The 18,239-nt window shown below is 45.6% G+C and overlaps 2 protein-coding genes across 3 annotated transcripts in view; both read right to left on the bottom strand.

The window, feature by feature from the left end:
- The window catches only part of LOC119954458 (T-cell surface glycoprotein CD3 delta chain-like), a 92,107-nt gene that overhangs the window by 56,455 nt on the left and 17,413 nt on the right, over positions 1-18,239 (bottom strand). The window lies entirely within an intron of this gene.
- Positions 5,328-9,925, bottom strand: LOC119954459 (T-cell surface glycoprotein CD3 delta chain-like). The gene is made up of 4 exons (XM_038779680.1): positions 9,526-9,925; positions 9,162-9,293; positions 7,417-7,466; positions 5,328-5,674 (listed from the first exon to the last, which is right to left on the bottom strand). The coding sequence occupies exons 1-4, from the start codon at positions 9,629-9,631 to the stop codon at positions 5,612-5,614; spliced, it is 351 nt and encodes a 116-aa protein (XP_038635608.1). The 5' UTR covers positions 9,632-9,925; the 3' UTR covers positions 5,328-5,611.

Below are 18,239 nucleotides of genomic sequence, written 5' to 3'. Positions count from 1 at the left end.
TATGTACCTGTGTCAGTAACATGTTCCTACAGTGAGTCAGTAATGTGCGATGATACCGTTGCCACCCTGAGAGCGTGTCTCAGTCTCAGTGGTGGTTTTGTGTTGAGGTTTAGCCTCCGCCCCCACCTCGCTCTGTCTTACCAGCTGCTCTGAAGGGTGAAGCTCGGGGGCTTGCTGTTCCTGATTTCTCTCAGTGCCCACCCACCCCCAGCTCAGCCCACTGAGAACACGGACAGAGGGTCTGGCCTGTCGGGATTTTTAAATGATTTATTATTATTGATTAGTTTAACAGTTTGCACAAAGCCAACCAGAGATGTTTCAGCAGACACAATCTCAATATCTGATCAGAAATTCACCTCCCACACACTCAGCCTCCTCTCAACCCTCAGAACCCAGCTTCACATCCTCAGCCAGCTGTGAGAGCAGAGTCTCGGCTTGCTCGATACAGTCTGGGGAGGGGGGGGGGGGGGCTACATCACACACAGAGGGGGGGATTCTCTGATCCTGAGGCTACGTGTTGATGCCATCGGAAACTCTGTCGCGTTTCTCGACGGTGTCAACACGGCCTCAGGATCAGCAATTCTGGCTCCTACAGGGGGCCGGCACGGCGCTGGAGCGGTTCACGCTGCTCCAGCTGCTGATCCGGGCGTGGAATGGGCGACGGGATCCGCACATTCGCAGTCGCACCGGCGCCAATGCTCGCCTGCGCAGTGGCTCCTTCTACGAACCGGCCTGACGCAATATGGCGCCGGGCTACAGGGCCGTGTGGAAGAAAGGAGGCCACCAGCCAGAGAGGCCTGCCTGCCGATCGGTGGGCCCTGATCGTAGGCCAGGCCACATCGGAGGCCTCCCCCAAGGTTGGACCGCCCCCACAGGCCGCCCACCGACCCTTCCCGCCGGCTGAGAGCCGGTGTGGATGGCGCCAGTGGGACTCGGCTTTTTTACGACGGCCGCTCGGCCCATCCCAGGCTGAGAATCGGCGGGCTGGCAGCGTAGAGCGCCCCCCGACTGGCGACGCGCCAACACCACCGGCGCCATTGGCACAGATTCTCCCCTCTGTGGAGAATCGCGTACCGGCGTCGGAGCGGCATGGAGCGGTTCGCGCCAGTCGCAGGGATTCTCCAGCCCAGTCCCGTTGCCGGTGATCTCACTGCCGGTGATCCCGTTGCCGGGGAACCTGCTGCCGGTGATCCCGTTGCCGGGGAACCCGCTGCCGAGGAACCCGTTGCCGGTGATCCCGTTGCCGGGGAACCTGCTGCCGGTGATCCCGTTGCCGGGGAACCCGCTGCCGGGGAACCCGTTGCCGGTGATCCCGTTGCCGGGGAACCTGCTGCCGGTGATCCCGTTGCCGGTGATCCCGTTGCCGGTGATCCCGCTGCCGGGGAACCTGCTGCCGGTGATCCCGTTGCCGGGGAACCCGCTGCCGGTGATCCCGCTGCCGGGGAACCTGCTGCCGGTGATCCCGTTGCCGGTGATCCCGTTGCCGGTGATCCCGCTGCCGGGGAACCTGCTGCCGGTGATCCCGTTGCCGGGGAACCCGCTGCCGGTGATCCCGCTGCCGGGGAACCTGCTGCCGGTGATCCCGTTGCCGGTGATCCCGTTGCCGGTGATCCCGCTGCCGGGGAACCTGCTGCCGGTGATCCCGTTGCCGGTGATCCCGTTGCCGGTGATCCCGTTGCCGGTGATCCCGTTGCCGGGGAACCCGTTGCCGGTGATCCCGTTGCCGGTGATCCCGTTGCCGGTGATCCCGTTGCCGGGGAACCCGTTGCCGGTGATCCCGTTGCCGGGGAACCCGTTGCCGGTGATCCCGCTGCCGGGGAACCCGTTGCCGGGGAACCCGTTGCCGGGGAACCTGTTGCCGGTGATCCCGTTGCCGAGGAACCCGTTGCCGGTGATCCCGCTGCCGGGGAACCCGTTGCCGGGGAACCTGCTGCCGGTGATCCCGTTGCCGGGGAACCCGTTGCCGGGGAACCTGTTGCCGGTGATCCCGTTGCCGAGGAACCCGTTGCCGGTGATCCCGTTGCCGGGGAACCCGTTGCCGGTGATCCCGTTGCCGGGGAACCCGTTGCTGAGGAACCCGTTGCCGGGGAACCCGTTGCCGGTGATCCCGTTGCCGGGGAACCCGTTGCCGGGGAACCCGCCGTGTTCACCTCCGGCAGGACTGGAAGATCTCACCATGGGAAGGGCTGGATAACCCCGCGCTCTGGTCTCTGGTACGGCCTTGTGGAAGATGAACGGTAATATGATGCTCGATATAACAGTCTATCCAGGAGCCAGTTACAGACACATCTAATCAGCATTTTCATTTTAGATTATTTGCTGGCCATTGATGAAAACACGTGCAGAATGAGAATTTCAGACAATTTATTTCAGAGATCTCAAAATCTACAAACTTAAAAATCAATCACAGAGACTTCATAATAAAACAGCTACAAATATCATCACAACAGGGATTGTGGAGAGAGAATGCGCTGCTGAACTCAGTAAAGTCACAGGGTCCAGACACCAACTTCTGTCAATAAAATATATCAGCAAACCTTGCATCAGCTGCTGGCTCCCAGCCCCCCCCCCCCCCCCCAAACCCAGCCCATTACACCCGACCCTTACAGACCAGATCCCATTACACACAAACCTTACATGGCAGTGGGTTAGATAACTGACCATTATGCTTTTTACAATTATTTATTCACAGGGATGTGAGTGTCGTTGGCCTCCCAGCATTTATTGCCCATCCCTAATTGACCCTTGAGGGGATATGTAAGAGTCACCACATCGCTGTGGGTCTGGAGTCACGTGTAGGCCAGACCGGGTAAGGACGGCAGATTTCCTTCCCTCAAGGACATTAGTGAACCAGATGGGTTTTTATGACAATCGACAATGGTTTCATGGTCATCATTAGACTTTTAATTCCAGACTTTTATTGAATTCAGATTTCACCATTTGCCCTGGCGGGAGTGAAACCCATTGCATTCCCCTGGGTCTCTATTAGCCCAGAGATATTCCCATCATGCCACTGTCTCCCCACATTTACATCCACACCTCAGCATCACACATCTCCTCAGTATTTTTTGTCAACTTCACATGAGGGCATGTAAGAGGCAAGCGTGTAACAGAAAGGTGTGTAATGGTCAAGTATTTAATGGACAGTTTTGTAACGGGCAAGTGGTAACATGCAGGTGTGTAACAGGTAGTTGTGTACTGAGCAGATTTGTTAAGGGAAGGTTTGCTATGTGTAAGTGTGTTACAGGTAAGTGTGTAAGAGGCAGGTGTGTAACAGGCAGGTGAGTAATGGGCAGGTGTGTAATGGGCAGGTGTGTAACACGCAGGTGTGTAAGGGACAGTTTTGTAATGAGCAAGTGTGTAATGGGCAAGTGTGTAACAAACAGGTGTGCAACGGGCAGCTGTGTAATGGGCAGTTTTGTAACAGGCAGGTGTGTAACAGGCAGGTGTGTAATGGGCAGATGTGTAACAGGCAGGTGTGTAACGGGCAGGTGTGTAACATGCCTGTAACAGGCAGGTGTGTAACAGGCCTGTAACAGGCAGGTGTGTAACGGGCAGGTGTGTAATGGGCAGGTGTGTAACAGGCAGATGTGTAATGGGCAGGTGTGTAACAGGCCTGTAACAGGCAGGTGTGTAACGGGCAGGTGAGTAATGGGCAGGTGTGTAACAGGCAGATGTGTAATGGGCAGGTGTGTAACAGGCCTGTAACAGGCAGGTGTGTAACGGGCAGGTGTGTAATGGGCAGGTGTGCAACAGGCAGATGTGTAATGGGCAGGTGTGTAACAGGCCTGTAACAGGCAGGTGTGTAACAGGCCTGTAACAGGCAGGTGTGTAACAGGCCTGTAACAGGCAGGTGTGTAACAGGCCTGTAACAGGCAGGTGTGTAACGGGCAGGTGTGTAATGGGCAGGTGTGTAACAGGCAGATGTGTAATGGGCAGGTGTGTAACAGGCCTGTAACAGGCAGGTGTGTAACGGGCAGGTGTGTAACAGGCAGGTGTGTAATGGGCAGGTGTGTAACAGGCAGGTGTGTAACGGGCAGGTGTGTAACAGGCAGGTGTGTAACGGGCAGGTGTGTAACAGGCAGGTGTGTAACGGGCAGGTGTGTAACAGGCAGGTGTGTAACAGGCCTGTAACAGGCAGGTGTGTAACTGGAGCACAAGTCTTCAGTACTATTGCTGGGATATTGTCAGGGCCCAGAGCCTTTGCAGAATCCAGAGCCTTCAGCCGTTTCTTGATGTCACGTGGAGTGAATCATATTGACTGAAGTCTGTGATGCTGGGGACCCCTGGAGGAGACCGAGATGGATCACCCACTCGGCACTTCTGGCTGAAGATTGTTGTGTGTGACATCTGAAGGCGTTCAGCTGGCGAGAGCCTGTGTGAAATAAACTAACTCATCCTCATTGTCTCCACTGATCCCTGTACTCATTATTACTGTAGCCAGCTACATACACTCCCTCTCTGGGCAATTAGTGGACAGAATATTGGCTGTGAAATTGTATTCGACATATTCCTAACCCTGATGCAAAACCCATTTTTCCTCCGGACATTTACTGACAGTTGAAGCAAAATAGACTGTTTCCATCCCCACTTTTCGCTGCTCTCAGCATTTTAAACACCCCCAAAAAAGCTAAAGAAATTTTAGAAGCAAAGCTTAAAATTTATTCTAAGTTCAGATAAGTTCCCACTTTTGCTGTTTCCTGCTTATTCTATAAGGAGGGAAGTACGACTAATTATCACAGGAAAGAATGGAATCATATCTCCGTTTGGAAGAACTCCCTGTTGTTAGACAGAACAATATGTAAACAGCAGTAAAAACGCTGCATTGGATGCAAATAAAAATATACAAACAAAGACACAGAAAAAAATTACAGAACCCCACCCTCCCCCACCCACCGCAGAACCCCTCCCCCACCCACCGCAGAACCCCTCCCCCACCCACCGCAGAACCCCTCCCCCACCCACCACACAACCCCTCCCCCACCCACCGCAGAACCCCTCCCCCACCCACCGCAGAACCCCTCCCCCACCCACCGCAGAACCCCTCCCCCACCCACCACACAACCCCTCCCCCACCCACCGCAGAACCCCTCCCCCACCCACCGCAGAACCCCTCCCCACCCACCGCAGAACCCCTCCCCCACCCACCGCAGAACCCCTCCCCCACCCACCGCAGAGCTCCATCCCTCTTCCATCTCTCCTAACCTGATCCCCCTTCCCCAGGACCCACCCTCTCCATCTCCCCTCACCCAGAGCCCCACCCCTCCCCCACTCACCGCACAGCCCCACCCTTTCCCCATTCTCCCCGTCTCCCCCATTTTATCCTAACTCTGACTGAACAGCTGTCAGTTAAACCATGCAGTGCGATGTCAGACTAAAGAATAATGAATCCATAAAATAGTCATAAACGTTCCTAGTTAACAATTAACTTGTTCATAGCTGGCATCACACCTTGTCACATCAGGTGATAACTCTGGGTTATTCTAACTGACCTCAACAACAGCCAAGATTAAAAGAAATGATTTAACAAGCTGCAAACAGTGAATGATGAGATATCTGACGGTGAGCAAGGCTAACGGCCTCTGCACCGTCAGTGTCAGCCGTCTGTATTTTATATTTTCAGGCGGGGAGAGAGCTGGCTGTATTCACAGCTTCCTCTTCGATTCCCAAGATGCTGCAAAACAGAAAACAACAGTTTTACAATTTAGAATTCAAAGAAAATGTGAACAAATATTCACTGCCTCCATTGCACAGTCAGCCCTCGCAGTATTTGAACCACAGCACCTTCCTTCACAGTGACCCCGGAATGATGGACTGCACCCCCTCTGTCCAGTGATGTCTGTGCCTCACCTGTCACAGGAGCAATGCACCAACAGGGAGATTCCTCAGGAAGGTGGCTCATATTCCACTCACACCAACCCTGAGGTCTGGGAACTGGGCCCTCTCTGTATATTGGATCCCAATAAGTGTGAAGCCCAGGCCCAGGTGTGTGATGCAGATTAACCACTTTCCATCAAAAATGCTCCCCATTTCCAGAGCTATTAAAATTTTTACTCTCATTCCATCGAAAGGAATTGTTTTAGGTCTGTGGTTTTGGGAAAGCCAATCGGTTGGCACTATCCATCAAACCGCTCAGTGATTGGTTCATTGGGCATTACACTATCCTTTCCAAAGCTGCATACTGATTGGATGGTGATGGCTGAGGTGGGTTACAGTTAAATAGAGGGCAAGTGTTAATCACCTGGACATAATGTGCACGATTCACCAGCCTTGCCTCGCCCGACTTGGTGATGCACCATCGAATCTCGTGAGACGCCTCTCGTGAGAGTCACGACGCTCGAAACATCTCACAAGGTTCAATGGAATCCCAGGAGATCCGGATCTTGCCCTTGCTGGGTGTGATCACATTAGCATATTTAACTAGCCACTCAGCTCATTTGACTATGCCTGTGCCGAATTCCATCGGTACCGGGGATCCAATGGCCACTGTTGGGAAACCTGGAAGGATGGAACACATTGGAGCGAGCGCAGGAGAGGTTTGTAAGGATGGTTCCAGGGATGAGAAACCTCAGTGATGAGGACAGGTTGGAGAGGTTGGGACTGATCCCCTCAGAGTAAAAGGCTGAGAAGAGATTTAATAAAGGTGTTGACGGGGAGAAACTGTTCCCACTCGTAAAAGGATCGAGAGCGATGATTTGCAAAAGAAGCAAACGTGATGTGAGAAAAGCTTCTCCACCCAGCGAGTGGTTGGGGTCTGGGCTGCACGGCCTGGAAGTGTGGTGGAGGCCGGTTCAATCGATGGTTATTTGAATAGAAACAATGTGCAGGAGGATGGGGAAAAGGCAGGGGAACGGCACTGAGGCACGATGCTCATTTGGAGACTCAATGCAGACACAATGGGCCAAATGGCCTCCTTCTGTGCCATAGCAAATCTGTGATTCAGACAGGGGATTTGTACAAATTTAACTCTCCATCATTAAGGCACCGATGTTGGCCTCTCGGACAGAGCCTTTGTGTTCTCACAGCTGGTGTGTTGTGGTTTGAAGGAGTTGGCACACAGACACCCCCATATGTACCACACCTGATGCCAGCTAGTTACCTATAGCCCAACTTCCATCAACTAGCTCCCCAGCAACATGTCAGATAGAGGAACAAGAGCCCAGCTAAATCCTGCTGCCTTTACCAATTTGCTTCCCAGATTGTGGCCAGAATGTTGTGTCTGCGACCAGGGAGGTTGTAGTTCAATTCAAGACAAATCTCAAAGTATTTGGGAAGGGGAACGATGAGGGAATTCAGGAATGGTGTCGGAAAGTTACTGGATCACAATTCTTTTCCTCGATGTGCACTCTGCACTTTAACAACTTGGTCCAAACCTTTGATTTACACAATGACTCTCTCACTGCCGACTATCCTTACCTGATACACATCGTTATGATCAGGAGGAAAAAGGTTCTGCTTCTCAGAAACTAGAAGAAAAACACAAGCAGTGAGAGACAGAAGAATTAACTCCACAACTCATCAAATATCAGAGAATCTGTGAACAATGCTTACTCAGGCCAGCTTCAAATGCAAGTACAATCTTGGCCTTTTCACAATGCAGACTGCAGTGTTGCTGGGTGAAAGTTAATGTCACCGCTTACCTGACTCAAGCTCACCTGGGAGAACTGTGTTCATCTCCAGGAATAGCCGCTCAGGAGTGGGTGTGACGCATTTTCACCAGGATTCTCCCTGGGACTTAAAGGGTTAAATTATAAGACAAAGTGTACAGACTGAACTTATATAGGTTATATAGGTTTCTATAGGTTTGGGCAATTGAGGGGAGATCTAATCGGGATGCTTAAAATGCTGAAAGGTTTGATAGTGTGGAGACAGAGGACGGGGACGTCCGCCGTTCAGATCAGCGGGATTCTCCGCTCCCCGCTGCGGGTTTCCCGGTGGCGTGGAGCGGATCCAATGGAAATCCCATTGACTGCGGCAGGATCAGCCGGCCGATGTCAGGCCAGCTCCCACCGCCGGGAAACACAACGCGTGGGGCCAGAGAATCTGCCCAGAGAAACTAAAACTACTTCCTCAGATGGGGGTGGCGAGGCCAGAACAAGGAAACCTTCAAATGAGGATGGTCAGGAGTGATGTCAGGAAACACGGCTTCAGGGGGAAGTCTGGAACTCTTCCCAAAAACTGAGGCTTTCAAAACTAAGCTTGATAGATTTTTGTTGGGTAATAAGGAGGAACATCGTACAGAGACCGACGAATGTATGTGAGGTACAAACTTGACCAAATCTAATTGAATGGTGTCTCAGATTCAAAGGCTTGTACTGTTCCTGTGTAACGCACACAAGGGGATGAATGGCCTCCTCCTGTTCCTGTGTAGCGTGCATGAGGGGCTGAATGGCCTCATCCTGTTCCTGTATAGCGTGCATGAGGGGCTGAATGGCCTCATCCTGTTCCTGTATAGCGTGCATGAGGGGCTGAATGGCCTCATCCTGTTCCTGTGTAACACTCATGAGGGGCTGAATGGCCTCCTCCTGTTCCTGTGTAACCTGCATGAGGGGCTGAATGGCCTCCTCCTGTTCCTGTGTAACACACACAAGGGGCTGAATGGCCTCCTCCTGTTGCTGAGTAACCTGCATGAGGGACTGAATGGCCTCCTCCTGTTCCTGTGTAACACGCATGAGGGACTGAATGGCCTCCTCCTGTTCCTGTGTAACACGCATGAGGGGCTGAATGGCCTCCTCCTGTTCCTGTGTAACCTGCATGAGGGGCTGAATGGCCTCCTCCTGTTCCTGTGTAACACGCATGAGGGGCTGAATGGCCTCCTCCTGTTCCTGTGTAACCTGCATGAGGGGCTGAATGGCCTCCTCCTGTTCCCTTGCACCCACCGATGTCTTAGCAGTAAAGGCAGTAGGATTGGAGTCAGTCAGCCTGAGAACACACAGATTCCATTCCCCTACCGTGAGAGTGGTTGCCCCAGCCATGCATGGAGGTAGACACAGCGATTTCCCTCAGTGAGTCTGGCTTAGACAAGACAGGAGTGAACCATAGTGGAACCTGATCAAATCTGGCTCTATCTTGGCCATTGTATTGGGGAGTTCAGCGTGGTGTAATCAATATCTTCAGTGCAGGTCAAGGAGTAATTAGCAAAAATAAAAGCAGTATTGTACCTTGAGAAGCTTTGTTCTTTTTTGAAGTGGTCACACAATAAATGGCCAAAGCGATGAAGACGGTGGCAATGATGTCTCCAACCACAATCCCAGAGATGGTGCCAGGATCCAGCTCTACACAATTCCTACAAACTGAAGTCAGGAACAGGATAAAACACCTCTCGTATTTATTTTTATTTTTAACTTTTTGTCTTGGGGGGCATTTACTCTCATTATTCAGATAATCCCCACTCTCCTCGCCATCTGTTCAGCTCCCAAATTAATCAGACAATTGCTCCAATCAGAAAGTGAAAATCCAGAAGTATTTAAGTAACATTCTGACTAACGAGAGTCAACTTCAAACAGTCAACAGAAAATAACTTACGTCTGATAAACACGGAAACGGAGGATCTTTCAGGACCATCAATACAACTATACTCTCCCGTGTCACTGTCTGACAGCTTTGCTAGTTTCACATTCCCATTATCCATCAGCTTCTCATATGTCACTCCATCCTTTTCCCATTCTTTAATATGTGGACATTCCAAAATGATTCCATTTGCCTCTTTCTTGATCACTGGGAAACAAAGTACACATAGACAGCTGCTGTGATTTCTAAATCTCAGGTCAAAGTTTATGTAGAATGTTGAATAGGAAGAAAGGTTAAGAATGAAAAGAGAGAGGAATTACTCTATTGTAGTCAATGAGAAATCCTGAAAAGGTGAGTACATTATTTCCTCCTCACAGCAACAAAGCAAAGGTCCAGGTCCCAGTCGGGCCCATTCCGAGATGCCGGCTCCTTCCTGGGCCTCTGCCCCTCAGTGAGGGAGTTTGTACTCGGTGAGCTCCGTGGGGAGTCCAATCAGGTTATAACCATGGGGGTTATAACAGAACCATTCCATTTGACTGCCAGTGTTTAAGGCATCAGTCAGGCTATCCCCAAGCTGAGAATTGAATTCATGAAATCTGATGATTTGAGCACAAAAGCTGAATTCAAATAGACATGGTGGCTATTTAAACTCAGATGTTGCAATTTTACTGCGCGTGATTTTATTAAATTATTTTACCAACTGGTGTGACCATGTGGAGGGAGAATAACAAATATGGAAAATCAGCAGAATCTCCAATTATTTCTCAGGAAAATGTTCACGTTACATCCTCGGTGGCTGCAGTTAATTTGACTTCTTCTCCATGTGGAATTTGGTGGATTAAGATGCGACGGTGAACACTTGGTAGAACCTCTTCCTGCCCAATGGACTCCAAAGTAACTTCAAAGAGAGAATTGCAAAGCAGAAATGGAGGGAGTGAGGGGTAAATCTCCTCCTGCACCCCAGAGACCAACACAATGCCAAAGGAAATGACAAGAAGCGTTACCCGCGCTCCACCCTCCCCTGACAGAGAGAGCTTGCACCAAAGCCAATCAATGAAAGAGTGGGGATTCCGATAGACCGGTGATTGCAAATCTTCACATTCATCATTTTAACACTCCTTCAAATTACTTCTGACCCAAATGATAGAAATATCAAAAAACTACTTACCAAGAGACCCTTGAGAAAGCCCTGGATTAAAAAGAAAACAAGACATCAGTCGTGATCAGGAGTAAAGATGTCAGTTGTAGTTTAAATTTTAAAATATAATAATGAAGACTGATTCCAGGTCGCAGATGTATTAATATTCACACAGATAGAATTCTAACAGCGTGAGTGAAAATGTTTAATATCCCTTTCGAAACCAATTCCTCATCTCCACACATCTCCACCATGAGCCCAATATCCCATCGCTTCTGTTCAGAAACAAAGTAAACAATTAGAAAAATAATTTGAGTGCACCAACGGCCCCAGTGTCCTAGCCTAGATCCTGCTGACAAGATATTCTGGTGAGTGGCTGAAGTTCTCACAGCCAATGTAAAGTTGCTGTTTCTTGGCCTTTGGTGATCCAAGAATATAGACTGGAGTCATTTTCAACTTCAACAATTGTGACAAAACCTTACAAAATGTTACCATTCTGTGACAAGTTTCTATTAAGTTGGGCTGAATATTTGAAAAGCAGTGAATTTGGGGTAGGATGAAGCTACCTTTCCATTCGGACAGCCTGAGTATCAGTAGCTGTCAAAGGACAAAAGGTGTTAATGATAAATCAATCTCACCTCGATCATCAAATCATTTTTATTAAAGAATAGTTGTTGTTACATAAAGATCATACTTCAAATTGATGCAAGTTCATTAGATACTTTCCTGAAAGAATGAAGAGTTGGCGAACAACGTACCCTGGTCATTACAAATATTATTATCTTTGAGTAAAACATTAATTCATTAAAATCCCCAGGGATCTGACAGCTATTGAGCAAATTGAGACACAAACTTCAGCTTTAAAAACCCAGTCAGCGGAGATTATTTATACTCTTGGCTAATTAAAAATCCACCAGTACATGTGGCCTACATGTACATGATCGCTCTTTCTTCATTTCCAAAACAGGACATTAAACAAAATAAAAATACAGCAGCTGTAAATATTGCCCATATCTCATTAGCGAAAACTACACCAAATAGTCAACACAACAATTGGAATATAACTTTCCATGTCTGGCAGGATAGCAGCCAGGGATTTAGAAGCATCGACCAATCTATAGACATGTAACACTAACAAAAACTGACCTCCCAGGTGACCTTACTGACTGACCTTTCCCCTCTGGGAAAGAACAGACTAACTGGAAAAAAGCTTCATATTAGCACCTGAATACCACAATTATAATCCAAGGACAAACGGGCAGGAGTAGCACAGCTAAGCTGCTAGAAATGATAATACTTCTTAAAGAAATTAGCATAAAATACTGTTTGGCATGTTTGGCATAATACAGTGACAAAAGTTGAATATTTCAGTTGAGAAAACGAGTTCAGTTACCAACTCTGCATGGACCTATTCCTGGAGATTTCCCACCGATAACTGTATCACCCAGTCAAATAGCCTTTTGCCCATCTCTAGTATTTCATGATGTGGAGATGCCGGCGTTGGACTGGGGTGAGCACAGTAAGAGGGTTTACAACACCAGGTTAAAGTCCAACATGCTTGTTTTAAACACTAGCTTTTGAAGCAGCATTTCATGTAACTATTTGATGGAAGTGTTCAAATAAAATGAGAAAAAGAGAAATTTTGAATTCAGCAACATCCAGGAGAATGATTGTAAATGTTTGGAGACTCCAGGCCAATCATGGAGTGTTGGGAAATCTCTAGCCTCTGCATGTGATGTTAAGGCAGAGATTGATGATAATTCTTGAAGCAGCTGATTCTGCACAATGGAACATCACAGAATTCACACTTGAACGATGTTTCCACCGACCTCCCGGACTCAGTCTTGCGTTTGTGTTTCGAGCACTCACGACACACTTTCTTCCGCCCATCTATTTTCACTACATTGTGCACGTTGGGGTTGCAGAAAGTCACTTGGTATCTGGTTTCCGATGACAATGACAGTCTCCCTTTCCTGCTCGCACCTGCTGAATAATCTCCACGGAGCATCTTGGCCAGAGATGTTCTGAAGTTGAGGTGATCATAGCGACTTGGGAGTGGAGGGTCATGGGATGACCTTTTGAAAATAAGCCAAGCATTCACAATAGTGATGTTCATTAAATACCACAAAACACATCTCCACCACTTTTTAGAAGGGCGGCCCACAGGGTAATAGCTTCTCATCTGATCTGAAAGGTCAACACCACCCATGTACTTATTGTAGTCGATCACGGCTTGAGGTTTAACTGTCCCAGAGCATGCAATCATTTTAGCATTTTGATTTGTCGAAAGTGTTGCTACTTGTCTTTTATCTTTCCAAATGGTTAATAGTAAAGAGCCTTTCTGAAAGAATTGAACATCACCTTGTTTCTTTAACATTATTTTCCTGGCTGCAGGGGGCAGCCCCTTGCGGTTGAGGTGTGTTGTTGAACAAGACTTTGTCCCACAGGACTCGAGATGTTCCATCAATGTAGGGCTTGTGAAAAAGCGATCAAAGTATATGTGGTGATTGCGATGAAAGTAAGGGTGGCAGAGGTCCATCACAACATCATAGCCAAGGCTGTTTTGTGTTACAGTCCTGCGCCGTCCGGTGTAGATGTTAAAATTTAAGCAATAGCCAGTCTCAGCCTCGCACACCATCCAGACTTTCAAACCCCACTTTGTGGGTTTAGCCGGGCGCATACTGCTTGAAATACAGTCTCCCTTTGTAAGCAACCATGCCTTCATCAACACTTAGCTCACACTTTGGACGGTAACACTGGGCAAAATGGCAACGTACAACCTCCATCAGAGTTCGGACTTTAAAGACTGGGTCATGTTTGGGGTCTGATTTATCTAGGGCCCCTGTGTTGTCCCGCAAATGAAGATACTGATTCATTTTCCAAAACCTATCTCTGGACATGGTCGACGAAATCCATGGGCAGCGCAGGGCAGTATCTTGGCTCCAATACAGAGAGATGCGAGGCAGCTGTTTGATGCCCATCATTATGTTGATAGCCAGGAAGGCTTTGATTTCATTGGAATCAGTGGGAATCCAAAAGGAATCCCTCTTGCCTGCTCTCTCCTGGCACTGTGCAGCATAACGGTTAGTCTCTTCTGCAATAGTGTCAAAGACAGTAGCTGGCCACAGTAAACTGAAATAATCGAGAGGACTAGCAGTATGAGGAAGCTGGTGCTGGGGCCCTGTGGCTTCTGTGAAGGGTGGGACATGAATATTTTTAGTTGCGTTGGTCCAATCTGCAGGCTGCTGTTCCTCAACTTCACTCGCACTGGGAGACGCCAATCTTTCAGTAACAATATCCTCAAATACATCCACATTGCTCTCAGTCGCCATGGTGATTTGAGAGGCAGGCACCCAACTGGAAACTTCTCTCCCAAACCCCAAAACGTTGCCTTCACTGACAGATGCTGTAATATTTTCAACAATAGCGTGCTGCAGAAAATAGAATTTGCAACGGGATGTTAGTTAATATCTTTTCAAAATTCCATAAACTCGCCCCCTGCCAGTAACCAGGTCACATTTTTTGAGTGAATCACTTTCTCCCCATTATGTCACCTTGCAGAAACATCTAATTCCGTATTACACACGGAAAAATATTCAGAGATCAAAACATCCCGAAAATTCTACTTGCCTTTCCAATAACATTGTGTGTTCAGCATAATTTATATCAGATACAACCTAAATTAAATTCTATGACAGCAGAGATTAGCTGGTGATGGAGATGGAGACGGGATCATTCACAATGAACTCCCAGCCCAGAGTATTTCCTTCATATCTTGTTTTTCAATGGAAACTTCAGTCTTTCCAGTATAATAGTATCAGGCATAATAGCGCATTCGGTAGAAGAGTGCATTCGGTATAATAGTGTATTCAGTATAATAGTGTATCAGGCTTAATATTGTATTCGGTATAATCGTGTATTCTGTATATTCGGTATATGAGTACATTCGGTATAATTGTGCATTCAGTATAATAGCATATTTGGTATAATCGCATAATCGGCATGATCGTATCATCGGCATAATAGTGTATTCGGTATAATAGCGTCTTTGGTATAATACTGTATTCCGTATAATTGATGCATTCAGCATAATACCATCTTTGGTATAAACGTGGATTCCATATAATCGGTGTATTCGGCATAATAGCGTCCTCGGTATAATCGCGTCTTCAGTATAATTGTGTATTTGGCATTATAACGACTTTGGTATAGTCGTGTCTTCGCCATAACAGTGTATTCAGTATAATCGTGTATACAGTATAATCGTGTATTCCGTTTAATCGTGTATTCGGCACAATAGCGATTCCGTATAATCGTGTATCCGCCATAATAACGTATTCTGTATTTATCGTATATTCAGCATAATAGCGTATTGCGTATAATCGTTTATTCAGCAGAATAATGTATTCCGTATAATCGTGCATTCGGTTTTAATCATGTATTCGGCATAATAGCGTATTCCGTATAATTGTGTATTCGGCATAATAGCGTACTCTGTATTTATCGTACATTCAGCATAATAGCGTATTAGGTATAATTGTGTATTCCGTATAATAGCGTATTCCGTATAATCGTGTATTCAGCATAATAGCGTATTCCGTATAATCGTGCATTCGGTATAATCGTGTATTCTGTATAATCGTGTATTCCGTATAATTGTCTATTCGGCGTAATAGTGTATTCAGTATAATAGCGTATTCGATAAAATAGTGTATTCGATATAATAGTGTATTCGATAAAATAGTGTATTCAATATAATAGTGTATTCGGTATAATAGTGTATTCGATAAAATCGTGTATTCGATATAATAGTGTATTCGGTATAATAGTGTATTCGGTATAATAGCGTATTCGATAAAATAGTGTATTCAATAAAATAGTGTATTCGATATAATAGTGTATTCGATAAAATAGTGTATTCGGTATAATAGTGTATTCAATAAAATAGTGTATTCGATAAAATAGTGTATTCGATATAATAGTGTATTCCGTATAATAGTGTATTCCGTATAATAGTGTATTCCGTATAATAGTGTATTCGGTATAATAGTGTATTCGATATAATAGTGTATTCGGTATAATAGTGTATTCGGTATAATAGTGTAATTGGTATAATAGTGTATTCGATATAATAGTGTATTCGATATAATAGTGTATTCGGTATAATAGTGTACTCGATATAATAGTGTATTCAATATAATAGTGTATTCGGTATAATAGTGTATTCAATAAAATAGTGTATTCGATAAAATAGTGTATTCGATATAATAGTGTATTCAATAAAATAGTGTATTCGATAAAATAGTGTATTCGGTATAATAGCATATTCGGTATAATAGTGTATTCGGTATAATAGTGTATTCGGTATAATAGTGTATTCGGTATAATAGCGTATTCCGTATAATAGTGTATTCGGTATAATAGTGTATTTGGTATAATAGTGTATTCGGTATAATAGTGTATTCCGTATAATAGTGTATTCGGTATAATAGTGTATTCCGTATAATAGTGTATTCGGTATAATAGTGTATTTGGTATAATAGTGTATTCGATATAATAGTGTATTCGGTATAATAGTGTATTCGGTATAATAGTGTATTTGGTATAATAGTGTATTCGGTATAATAGTGTATTCGATATAATAGTGTATTCGGTATAATAGTGTATTCAATATAATAGTGTATTCGGTATAATAGTGTATTTGATATAATAGTGTATTCGGTATAAGAGTGTATTCGGCATTATAGTGTATTCAATATAACTATGTATACGGTATAATAGTGTATTCGGTATAACAGTGTATTCAATATAATTGTGTATTCGGTGTAATAGTGTATTTGATATAACAGTGTATTCGGTATAATAGTGTATTTGATATAACAGTGTTATCGGTATAATAGTGTATTCAATATAATAGTGTATATGGTATAATAGTGTATTCAATATAATAGTGTATACGGTATAATAGTGTATTCAATATAATAGTGTATTTGATATAATAGTGTATTCGATATAATAGTGTATTCGATATAATAGTGTATTCGGTATAATTGTGTATGTGGTATAATCACGAATTCGGAATAATCGTGTATTCGGCAAAATAACATATTCGATATAATTGTGTATTCAGTATAATAGTGTATTCGGTAAAGTCGTGTATTTGATATAACAGTGTATTCGGTATAATAGTGTATTCGATATAATAGTGTATTCAGCATAATAACGTATTTGGTAAAACCTGTATTCGTAATAATAGCGTATTCGATATAATAGTGCATTTGATATAATAGTCTATTCGGTAAAATAGCCTGTTTGGTATAAACGTGTATTCGGCCTTTCTATTTTTGCTACTGAAGCGGATATCTTCACATTTACCAACATTATACTGCATTTGTGATGTATGTGTGTGTATATAAATATCTGTGAGTATGGGAGAGTTTCTGGTGTGTGTATATCTGTGTGAGAGTTGTGAGTGCGTATATGCATGTGTATATCTGTGTGAGTGTGTGTATATCTGTGTGAGTGTGTATATCTGTGTGAGTGTGTATATCTGTGTGAGTGTGTATATCTGTGTGAGTGTGTATATCTGTGTGAGTGAGGGTATATCTGTGTGAGTGTGTATATCTGTGTGAGTCAGGGTATATCTGTGTGAGTGAGGGTATATCTGTGTGAGTGAGGGTATATCTGTGTGAGTGTGTATATCTGTGTGAGTGAGGGTATATCTGTGTGAGTGTGTATATCTGCGTGAGTGTGTGTATATCTGTGTGAGTGTGTATATCTGTGTGAGTGAGGGTATATCTGTGTGAGCGAGGGTATATCTGTGTGAGTGAGGGTATATCTGTGTGAGTGTGTATATCTCTGTGTGAGTGAGGGTATATCTGTGAGTGTGTGTATATCTGTGTGAGTGTGTATATCTGTGTGAGTGTGTGCATATCTGTGTGAGTGAGGGTATATCTGTGTGAGTGAGGGTATATCTGTGTGAGCGAGGGTATATCTGTGTGAGTGTGTGTATATCTGTGTGAGTCAGGGTATATCTGTGTGAGTGTGTGTATATCTGTGTGAGTGAGGTTATATCTGTGTGAGTGTGGGTATATCTGTGTGAGTGTGTGTATATCTGTGTGAGTGTGGGTATATCTGTGTGAGTGAGGGTATATCTGTGTGAGTGTGGGTATATCTGTGTGAGTGTGGGTATATCTGTGTGAGTGAGGGTATATCTGTGTGAGTGTGTAAATCTGTGTGAGTGTGGGTATATCTGTGTGAGTGAGGGTATATCTGTGTGAGCGAGGGTATATCTGTGTGAGTGTGTGTATATCTGTGTGAGTGAGGGTATATCTGTGTGAGTAAGGGTATATCTGTGTGAGTGTGGGTATATCTGTGTGAGCGAGGGTATATCTGTGTGAGTGTGGGTATATCTGTGTGAGTGTGTATATCAGTGTGAGTGTGGGTATATCTGTGTGAGTGAGGGTATATCTGTGTGAGTGAGGGTATATCTGTGTGAGCGAGGGTATATCTGTGTGAGTGTGTATATCTGTGTGAGTGAGGGTATATCTGTGTGAGTGAGGGTATATCTGTGTGAGTGAGGGTATATCTG

Source organism: Scyliorhinus canicula, chromosome 19 (genome assembly GCF_902713615.1).
Source record: "Scyliorhinus canicula chromosome 19, sScyCan1.1, whole genome shotgun sequence".
NCBI lineage: Eukaryota > Metazoa > Chordata > Chondrichthyes > Carcharhiniformes > Scyliorhinidae > Scyliorhinus > Scyliorhinus canicula.
Note: the sequence above shows the minus strand (reverse complement) of the source record. Positions and strands in the feature narration are given on the sequence as shown.